This window comes from Cydia strobilella, chromosome 25 (genome assembly GCF_947568885.1).
Source record: "Cydia strobilella chromosome 25, ilCydStro3.1, whole genome shotgun sequence".
Taxonomy (NCBI): Eukaryota; Metazoa; Arthropoda; class Insecta; order Lepidoptera; family Tortricidae; genus Cydia; species Cydia strobilella.
Genome location: NC_086065.1, coordinates 8856248 through 8867574, shown reverse-complemented (window position 1 = coordinate 8867574; position 11327 = coordinate 8856248). Strand labels below are relative to the sequence as shown.

General features: G+C 38.6%; 1 protein-coding gene and 1 long non-coding RNA gene across 2 annotated transcripts; both read right to left on the bottom strand.

The window, feature by feature from the left end:
- Window positions 1–1073: 1073 nt before the first annotated feature.
- On the bottom strand, window positions 1074–8659 carry LOC134752580 (uncharacterized). The gene is made up of 4 exons (XM_063688249.1): window positions 8549–8659; window positions 6424–6561; window positions 4623–6338; window positions 1074–4187 (listed from the first exon to the last, which is right to left on the bottom strand). Exons 3-4 carry the CDS (start codon window positions 5883–5885, stop codon window positions 1074–1076), a joined length of 4377 nt encoding a protein of 1458 aa, XP_063544319.1. The 5' UTR covers window positions 5886–6338; window positions 6424–6561; window positions 8549–8659.
- Window positions 8660–9095: 436 nt separating this feature from the next.
- LOC134752754 (uncharacterized) lies at window positions 9096–10277 on the bottom strand. Its single transcript, XR_010128768.1, has 3 exons — window positions 10164–10277; window positions 9475–9502; window positions 9096–9134 (listed from the first exon to the last, which is right to left on the bottom strand). It is a non-coding gene; the product is annotated as an uncharacterized LOC134752754 (long non-coding RNA).
- Window positions 10278–11327: the final 1050 nt, after the last annotated feature.

Genomic DNA, 11327 nt, shown 5'->3' with positions numbered 1-11327 from the left:
CAAAAACTTACCATTACCACCACAAGTTCATAGCCATAGTGAACCGTATTTATACCAAAATAAAGTTGATTTTTGTTTAATATTTTTTTAGTAATTAGTGAGTTTTGGTTGTCACCTGACGAAATTAACGAATTGTGACGATCGTTAAGCAGCCATTAGATGTCCGTGTTTTTTAATTACTTCAGAATTTCATGTGTAAACAGATTTGGAACATTTTTTTTGTTCAAAAGTACATGTAATAGGTAAGTACAGTTCCAAGTTGGTTCTATTTTTGTCAGATCCAGTTTTGATGATGGGATCCATGAGGAATTGAGGGAAATCCTCAAATCTTATAGTGTGATAAACGCCTCGCCTTAGGCCCCAAGTTTAAGCTAATAAGTATAGAAAATACGTGGAAAATACCTACAACTTTACACCTCTTCATTACCACGCTATATTTATTTCAACAAAAACGATTTATTTTATTTTATTTTATTATATATAATATAGTAACAGAAACATAAAATACATTCCAAAAATAAGCAAATAAATTGAGTTTGGAATACATGTGAAATAAGGAATTAACACATAAACAATAATATTTTAAACGGGTTGTTTTTTTTTCTAATGATAAATTAGAAAATTAGCAGAATAAACGATGTTTTTAAAGAGGAAATCGGGATTAAGGAAACTTTGTTTTGGCTGTTTCATGTAGATAAAATTCTTTCGAGGTTTAAATCATATTGTCGTTATTTATCTCTTTCACAAAAGAGTTCGGTGGGATCAGTGGCGTAACTAGGGGGAGTAGGGGGGGAGGGGGGGGCACAGGGGGCAAATGCCCCGGGCGCCATCCCCTTGGGGGCGCCAAAATGGGCAAAAGGCAGCAGCAGAGAAACTTTTGTCAGTCGTCAGGGGGCGCAAATTTGGTGACTGCCCCGGGCGCCATATCATCTAGCTACGCCCCGGGGTGGGATAGCTTTTGATATTGGAATTGAATCGATTCTGTCAGTTTACAATGTAATAGAAGGCGGTCTAATTTATTCCAAAATTGGATGCGTTTGAAGCGCGTTTTCTTATGCAAACTTCTTTATTATTCATCTCCTACAATGTGGTGGAAACGGCTGTCTTCCAAACGGCGGATACATATACGGATACGGGTACGGATAAGGATAGAATCTTCCTTGTAAACAATCATCACAAGTCTGGCAATTATGTCCCGTCCATTGCTTAAATCTTTGCCGGCAGTGACACCTTTCCTCACCTTCGTCAGCCTCTTCTGCATACATATCAAGTCGCCTAGCTGGACCTCTTTCTTTTTCTAACTGTCGACGCTCTCTAATGTTATGAGGTGGTGGATTGCTTCGTTGGTTTGGAGTTGAATAAAAGGCTGGCTGGTTGCTTATTTCTGAGGAAAGCGCGTTTGAAGCTAATAATCTAGCTCTCTGTGATGAGGGTTCTCTGCTGGCTTCAGTCATTCTATTGGTTGGAGCTTGACGTGAAGATTGGCGACTTAGTGCTTGTATTCTTTCTTGTTGAATATGAGACAAGTGGGCGCTCCTGCTTTGTGCCTCCTGAATTTTATCTATATCAGTTCGATCTCGAGCCGGAGTAATTCTTATAGAAGGTTGGTCTTGGGTCGGTTGCCGAACAGATCTGTTCCGAGTTCTCAAAGGCTCGTTCGGTCGCTGTTGGCTTACTATGGACACAAATGGATCTGCTCCATCAACCGATAGCTCCCGATGTGGACGAGGAGCTTCATGGACATCAACGGATACATCAAATGGTCCCTGTGGTATCATATTGTGATCAATTTCAACGTTGTCTTCCAGTAATCCTTGTCGCATACTAGGATCAATATTTGATCGTGGTTTTGATCTTCTTGAGGAACGAGAATCATCGGGAATAAACGCCGCAGGTTGTGGTTGCATGAATTCATTTGGAGGAAATGAATGGAAACCAGGAAGCTGATTTTCAGCTGGTTGGCTAGGCATTGACATAAATCGTTGTGGCTCCCTGTGTCCGTAGCTTGTCATTGGTATAAAACCTTGGGCTACAGATCTTTCTGCTTGTGATGGTATTTGAGATCGATGCGAAAATGCAGGTGGTTCATTTGAGAAACGCTGCCGTGGAGGTAACATTTGGGGTGGACCATCGTCACGCATCGATACGAAACCTGATGCTTCAGGCGGTACCCATCCTACACCCCGTGATTGATTGAATTGTTCCGTCATTCTTGGAGCTTGATGAGCTGCTCCAGACATACTACTTCCATGTAACGATTGGAACTGGCTGTCTGGTGGAACGTTAGGCATTGCTGCTGCACTGCCGTAGAACCCTGGTGATTGAGGGTCTGGACGAGGCGCCATTTGGAATCCCATCACGTCGGGATATTGGTATCTTTCTTCTGAACCTCGCCGAGAATAATCGAATGAACCTCTTCGAGCGCTGTCATTGAATTGCCTCGGAGGGTAATCAAAATGTTGCGCTTGATCATATGAATGGCGAAAATCTGATGGCATAGGTGAGCCTGGGCCATAGCCAGTTTGTGGCTCGATCATAGAAGAACATGGCACGCCATCTTTAAACATGGCTTTGTATTGAGCGTCTTGATCGTCACCCAAGTCCCATTCGCCTGGCTGTGGAGCTTCAATTCTAGTGGAGCATAGAGGAGGATTTTGGAAAAGGCTTTTATATTGAGCATCTTCGTCGCCTTGGAATGCCCATTTATCCTCAGGCGAGTAAATATCTGATGCTGGAGATCCGAACGTATAATCACTTCTGTTTAGTAATCGACTCCCATCTTGGAATGCAACTGATTTTCTTCTACCGCCAGGGCCATGTCTGTTCTTTAATCTATTGGTTAGCTCGTCAACCATATTGTTGATGTTCAAATCTTGATCTTTTTCAAGTGGAACCATATCTAGAAAGTAAGAAATCTCATGCCTTACTTGGGTATTTCCGCAACAATCAGAAATGCTGACTCTTTTTCCCACTTCGTGTATTTTTTTCGTCAATGAATCCCTTAATCTTGCACGTTGACGCTGTTCATTTTTATCGTCGTTCTTAATTATCGGTAAATCTTTCATCCATTGCTCAATTTCAAGCCCTAGAAGAATTTCATCAGCATTTTCCTTTATATCGTCTTCTGTAGGCAAGGGTACTTTATTAAGTTTTTCAAAGATATCACTTTCTTTATAGACACCGTAAAGTTCTTCTATTTCTTTGCCATGAGCTTTCTTAAGTTCATCCATGTACGCCTGGATCGTTTTCAATAACTTGTTTTTATACGCTTTTTCTAAAATTTGATCGGTCTCCTTATAATCATTTTCCGTTAAGAAATCGTCTAGAGTACAGTACTTGAGCAGTTCTTCAAATATTTTCGTTGGAGGCTCGCGGTCTAACCTGACGATTTTCCTTAATTTCTGATTTTTTATATGTTCAGCTTTCTGTGCTACCATTTCCTTATAATTATCAGGCGTTTCTATCTCTTTAATCAAATCATTCATATCTGATATCTTATCGAGAAGTTGCGATTTAAGGACGTACCTTTTTTCCTGTAACTCTTGTGATTGCGGTAAACAATCTAATAATCCATCTATCTCTTTCCCTAATACATCTTCATAGTAAAATTTGTTCTGAAACACCGCCGGTTGTGTTTTTAATTTCGTTATCATTTTCCAAATGCCATTTAAAATACCTAATCTAGATTTTTCTGCTACTTCAATCTCGCCGCAAGTATTGGCAGGTATCGGTATTTGTTGACACCAGTTCTTGAGGTATTCTTTAAATTCTTCGTGTACCTGATCGAGTAGTGGTCGTCCAGGCGGTGGCGGAGTGAACACTGGATGTGGTCGCCACTCTGCCATAAGTTGGGCAACCGCACTTGATGGCTTACCTGAATGAGAAGGTACTCGAGTCACTGACCCTGAGGGTCCTGGTTCAGGATTAATATTGTTGGCACCATCATTTTCATTTTGCGCTTCATTCACACTATCGCAAGAGACAAAAACCTTAGAAGCGTTGCTTGAATCTTGTGTTTTGTTAAACTTCTTCTTACTCTTTGAACTATTTCGTTTCGATGGTATATCTTCCTTCTTTATTTCTCCTCTTAATTTATCTCTTCTATTACTTGTGTTATTGGTAATGTTATGTACTACATAGCTTGAAAGTATAGAATCATTTTGATGTTTCTTTCGTGTTACGTTTACCTTTGACGTATTTACGTCATCTTTGGTAATGCTTATTGAAATACAAGGTTTGTCATTACGGTCTTTGCAGCGTACACTGCTATAAAATTCATCCAAATCATCCTGAGATCTGCTTGATACGAAACTATCTTGGCTAGAATGTTCTTCTTTGTTTATACTGTTAAGTGGGCCCACACTATTATGAGCAATATTTTCGGTATTTATTTTATCTGCATTAAAACTATTAAGAATATGGGAGCATGTTCTTTTAGTTTTCATTTCATTTTTTAATGTTTCTTGAGAGTTATGTTGTTTTTCTATGCTGTATTTCGATAAATCAGAATTGTTATAAACAATTGTGCGACTTGGGTTAGGTTTATTAGATTGATTAACTAGAGGTGCTTTTGGATCTTTTTGCTTTCTTGTATCATTTTTCTTTTTTTTGGATAAAGATACACTATCTATCACAATATATGAAGGTGCTGAACTTAATGACTCTCTACGGTTATGTATACCAGAATCCGATCTAGAATTATGCACACTATCTTTACTAGTGTCAGTGGAAGTACCAGGTTCACAGTTAGCCTTTTTACAACATAAATAACTGCTAGATTTTTTTAATAGGTCTCGGGATCTGCTCAACATTGGTACTGGTATATTCCTTATCATTTCCATCAATTCTACAGCATGATGTACAGTTTCCATATTCTCTTCACCGGCATACCTTTTCATCCATTTAAATATTACATACTTTAAATGTTCAAGTTCTTCTATATCTGAGGTTTTATTTTTGTTAAACTCTAAATATTTTTGTCTTTCAACTATATCACTGGCTAAGTCAAGTACTACTACTTCTCTAGAATCTGTATCTTCTGCTTTTAATATTGCTAAATCTGAAAGCCATTGGTCTATCTGCTGAGCAAGTTGTGTTCTATATCGGTTTAAACTTTCCTCTATATCCCTATCCATGATCGAGCCAATACTTTGTTGAGACATTTTTGTGCCTGATTTTTTAGAAATGTAATTTCGTGACAAATTCTGAACCATAAAAACAGTTAATGGTTGTGCACTGAAATTAGTTGGTTGTCTTTTAGTAAACTTTTTTCTACGTTTCTCCGTTCGTTGAGCAGCATTAAGAAAAGCTTCTTCAGTTGCAAACTTTGTGGCATTATGAAGCGTATTAGCTATTTCTTCTAATCCAATGTTATTATTTACCGAATCTTTTAAAATATCTACTAAATCTACTATTGTTTGCTTTATTAATTCCGGATTTGGAACTTTTTGAGTCTGTAAATCTTCTATCATTTCCTTGACTACAAAATCCTTAATTCCTTTTTCAGTCACTTGATTCTGATGTAAATTTGTATTGGATTCGATACTAACATTACACGTGCTAATTTTTGATTTTGTTTTACCCAGCAAAATATCGTCTAATTTACACATCAAAGTGTCTGTAAGTTTGTTAAGGAAAGCTGCCTTATCACAAGCATTGACTTCAATTAGTACCTCATCGAGAATTCCCAAAATCTCGGTTCTCATCGTCTGTTCACTGCAGCGTTTAGATTTTACGAATGCTAAATATTTTAATCTGTCAACAAAGTTATTTAAATTCTGTTCTTTTTCCACTGGCTTTGATAGAAGTTTCTTTATAGACACGTTATTTAACCATTCGTCTACAGCGTCTTTAAATTCGTTCTTATCAAAGTCTTTGAGGTTCATTGCACATTGGCTTTGAGTAGAGTTAATAGGTTCCTTTGTATTAAGTTTAATACTTGATGGCTCTATTGAAACTCTTTTTTTAGACTTTAAACAATTACCTATCTTCACTTTAATCTTCTGAGCTCCAGTTACAGGTACTCCCTGTAACCTAAACTTTAAATTCCTCAACACAACATCTTGTATTTCTTTAATTGTAGGATCACTGTTATCATCAAGCCAGGCTATGATCTCACTTTTGAAGTCTCTTTTTAGTCTAAAATCGTTAAGGCTCTTACTTTTTTTGGCAATGATTTGAACAGGTTCACATTTCGGAAGTTCTGTGTGGCTGGTGACGGTTTCTACGGATCTGCCTGGAAAGTAGAAGGTCTGGACAGACTTGGTGATGAGAGGGCTGGGCAGGTCGGGAGCTCGTATGGTTAGTTTGGAGGAGATTGGGGAAAGAGGGACCGCTATCTGTAATAAAAGTAAGGTTAGGATTTAATGACGGGTAAATATTTAAATTATTTTATTTACATATATTTTTTAAGGATATACTTACTGTACGTTTACTTATCGACAATGGATTTGTTTCAACCCCTAGCGAAGCCTTCGGGATTGAGTTAGCTAAGGGGTTTACGAAGTTATCTGTTCCAGTTGTACATTTTGACGAGGGCGTGGGGGAGAGAGGGACAGCTATCTGGAAGAAAAATGGGAAAGAAATATTGGCTACCAATCATAATCTCTTTATTTGTTTCTAACTTCAGGTATTGCACGGTAAAGACATCCTTGCATCTTGCTCTTGTCTTGTTTACACTTGTTTATCATGTGCTGTAGTGGTGTACGGAGACGTGGTGGTAATTTCTAGATTCATAAGTATGTAAGTATGTATAAACTTTTTATTGTACAAAACACAGAACACAAATATAGAATAGAATAGAATAGGCAGTACAAAGGCGAACTTATCCCTTTAAGGGATTTCTTCCAGTTAACCATTGAGTAGATGAGAATTGATAAAGAACGGTATACAAACATAGCACTGCGTACAATAGACTAGAGGAAAGTCAATAAATGTATAAAAGAGAGCGAAAATAAATAAGTACATTGTTAAAAGCTTTACCTATTTGAGGAATGAAGATTTATTCATTTTCATTTCTATCATTTAAGTACATACTATAGTAATGTAGGATGTAGTAATAGAAATATGCTTACTGTACGTCTGTTTATGGATAATGTTTTGGTTTCCACTCCTAGAGAATTGGTTGTGATAGGAAAATTGTATCCTGGTGTAAGTCTTGACGAGGGCGAAGGGGAGATAGGGACAGCTACCTGCAAGAAGAATGGGAAAGAAATACAACATACATCGTTTGGGTGGTTTAGAATCATAAGGCTCTTTTTGTATCTAACTTAAGGTATTGCACGGTAAAGACGTCCTTGCATCTTGCTCTTGTATTGTTTACCATTCGTTCAAATTGCTGGACTAACCATTACGTAAATTAAGCAGATTAGGATCACTTCTTCGGTGGCACAAAATGTCAGAAAACGATCGAATTTGATAGATGACCCCTGCCTTGACGCATAGTCGTTTAGGGCACTGTTCGGTCTACTATGTAGTTATTATTGTAGAACTAGCTTTTGCCCGCGACTTCGTCTGCGTGGAATTAGTAATTTGGATGCCTTAATTCTTAAACAAATCTGCTTTTTAATCCATCCTTTTTTCACCCCCAAATTTGTCCACACTATACATTTCCACCCCATTTTTTACACCCTTTAAGGGATGATTTCGGAGATAAAAGTTATTCTATATCCTTCCCCACAGCTCAAACTATCCCCATACCAAGTTTCATCTAAATCGGTTCAGCGGTTATTGATTCCCCATACAAATTTCCACCCCCCTTTTCACCCCCGTGAGGGGTCAGTTCTGGGATAAAAAGTATCCTATGTCCTTCCCCGGGACTCAAACTATCTGTATACCAAATTTCAACTAAATCGGTTCAGCGGTTTAAGCGTGAAGAGGTAACACACAGACAGACAGACAGACTTTCGCATTTATAATATTAGTATGGATTAGTATGGATGTTTTAATAAAATGAATGTCCTACTACCGTGTTTCTTACGTCGGAATCTTATCCTGTGATGTAGTGGTGCAAGTAGACGTGGTGGTAATTTTTACATTCATAAGTACATTGTTATAAGCTTTACCTATTTGAGGAATGAAGATTTTCATATTCATTTCTATCATTTAAGTACAGTCGCCATCAGATATATCGGAGCGGCCGAGGTGCTCAAAAATATCTAAACACGCACCTAGCTCCTTGACAATAGAGGCAATAGTTATTTGTGAGCACCTTGGCCGCTCCGATATATCTGATGGCGACTGTACACACTATATTAATGTACTAATGTATAATGTAGGATGTAAAGTAAAGTAAATCATTTATTTGCATTAAATGTGGTTAACAATAGGTCTTATTATAATTTATAAGTATCACACATTAAGCCGTATTTATAGCATGCAAAATATGTACTCTGACATATCTTCATCTGACATAAAAAAAGAACTATTTACATTTCATGCAATCTGTTGTGTTAGTTAGTTAGTTTTGCTGGGCATTTTCCGCAACTCGACATCCAATGTGCCTATTTTGCTGTTGTGTTATCTGTTGTAGTAATAGAAATATGCTTACTGTACGTCTGTTTGTTGATGATGGATTGGTTTCCACTCCTAGCGAATTGGTTGCGATAGGCAAATTGTGTCCGGGTGTAAGTCTTGACGAGGGCGTAGGGGAGAGAGGGACAACTATCTGCAAGAAGGGTCGGAATAAAGGCAACGCTATTGCTGTGTTCTGCGACCTTCCTAAAGCTTTTGATTATGTAGATCACAGTATTCACACAGAAAGAGAAATCGAAAGGTATATTATAAAAATAACAATTTAGCCTATAAATGCATATGTCCCACTGCTGGGCTTCAATCAAAAGGTACTAAAAATAAATTGAGTAAATTAGTCCCAAATAGCGATGGAGATGGGAGTACCTCAAGGATCTATTTTAAGCCCATTTATATTCCTAGTGTATGTCGATATGAAAATCAGGCATTAATTATAACGACATTACTATTTACTTTTGGACTAATTTAACTACGGATCTTTAGACATGAGAAACGACGCAAAAGAGAGATTGAGATATATGCTAAAAGTAGAATGCTTACTGTACGTTTGCTCTGAGTGGGTAATGGTTTCGCTTCCACCCCTAATGAGGTGGTGGGGACGGAGGCTGAAAACAGGCGAATGGGTTAATATGAGTATAGTGTACGAGTGGCGTATACATATTAAAGGGCCCTCCACACTCGTGCGCGAATCGCGGCGCGAAGCCGCGAATGCGAATGTGGAGTCTAGTTCGCTAATCAGCGCCACCTTCCCTTTCAATTAGTTTGTAAGCATTATCGTGTACTTTTATTATGTACCTATGTTACAACTTCTTGAATAAACGTCTTTTATTATTATTATTATTATTATTAAATCGACTCCACAATCGCGTTCGCGGCTTCGCGCCGCATAGTCTGGAGCGGGCTTTACGATTAATACGTATATATTACTACGTAATTAATACTTACCTTGTACTGTGGTATTCACTGGATAGCTCTGAAACATCAACGTGATACATTAAGGTTGAATTAAAATAAAATTGCATCACATCACAGTACCAGCCCACACGAGGAAACTACTCAAAATTTGCATCATATTACTATGCCACTCTTGTAGATAAAATGTAACATTCTCATCAATTTTCGAAGAATAACAGAGAGCCCTTACGCAGGGCCGGATCTAGGGTAGAGCGAGTGAAGCGGCTGCTCTAGGCGCCGGATGGCAAGGGGGGCGCCAAAATGGCAAATGAGAAAAAAAAAAAAGTTTTAAAAGACGCGAGTGTGATGCGGGCCTAAAATACGGTTCGTTTTGCTTTTGGGTAAAAAGCTTCAACGAAGGGCGCCAAAACCCGATTTCGCTCTACCCTGATCAAGGACTGCCGGTACTGCCCTTACGAGCTGGTGTGGTAATAATATAATTTTTCTTAGAAAATATAGTTATTGGTTCTCAAAGAAATGCCGATCGGCCATTGGTCTATACAGTCACCGCAGTCAATGTAGGCTGTAGACTTATCTCACAAAATACCTCCTTAGTCGCTGCAACTATGCAAAGACGCTGTGGCCAATGATGATGATGATTGGTTCTCAATAGACTTGTTCCCATGCTTTTGCTCTAGGGTGTTTAAGCTACTGCTATAAGAAGGTTTCATTCGACTCACAAACTCCTGCGCAGGCTGCGAGTCTTCATGTTCAGTCTCCGAGGTCTCCGGTATGGGTGTGTCGCATTCACGGTCAATGCCATCCAGGTAAGCTGATAGGGTATGTGTGTGCGTCTGCGAATGGACCAATCAGAGATGAAAGGGGAACGAAGGTGACAGGGTGATTCTAATTTTTAAAGCAGCTGTGACGTTGTAATTCTCTTGAGCTTTTGAGATGCTTTCAAGAGAATCATAGCCTCATGAATCTCAACTTGATGATGATATCATTAAAGTTAAATTTAATTACTTACACGTCTAAACGGAATTCGAGTTTTAGTTCTCCATTGCTTAATAAATGAAATACATATTGAATACTCATGGTTTTCAAAATACAGATAACCCCTCGGGCGGCAAAGCAATATTTTATATAACGCTTGCGGTATTCCAGCGCTATTCAACGCTGCCTTTGGACAGTCTTTACACCAGAAGTCAGAAACTACTGGGAATGGGGGTCCTGAAATAATATCTTGCGATACATTACTCAAGCCCGCGGCGCCAAAACTCTTCATTGGTGAAACTCCTCGTTGCCTCCGGCTTGCCTACAAGTTGAACTATCGTACCGTAGACTTACATAGGAAGAAATACTTTTGAGACTCTTACGAAGTCTCCTGGTCATCTCCCGGATCTGCCTGATGTCGCCGTGCTTCGCGAACGCTTGCTTGCTGGCTTCTCTGCAAGACAAATTTCATTCATTAGGCAACATTTGTCAATAAACACTGTTTATAAACAGTGTTGCACGATGTTGCATCATCTCTGTAAACATGTTTATAAACAATAGTGATGAAACATTGTTGCATAAACACGTTGCTGTGTTCCTCACTCTAGATGGAGAAATGACGAAATATTCAGTTTATAAACAAGTGTCATCGAGTGTGGACGTGTCAGACGCATGTTCATAAACATGGAAATAGTGGTGTGGTCTAACAACCAAATTACAATGCTCTTCGGGCGACATCCTAGCAACAACTAAACTAGTGTGGACTGCTAAGTTTCAGAAACAGTGTTTACGGTAAACTTGTTGCGGAACAAGTGATGAAATTCGTAAACAGTTTATCAACAAATGTTGCCTAATGAATACCAGCCAGCCAGCCAACTATACATATATAAGAGTAGTTCAAAAACTCA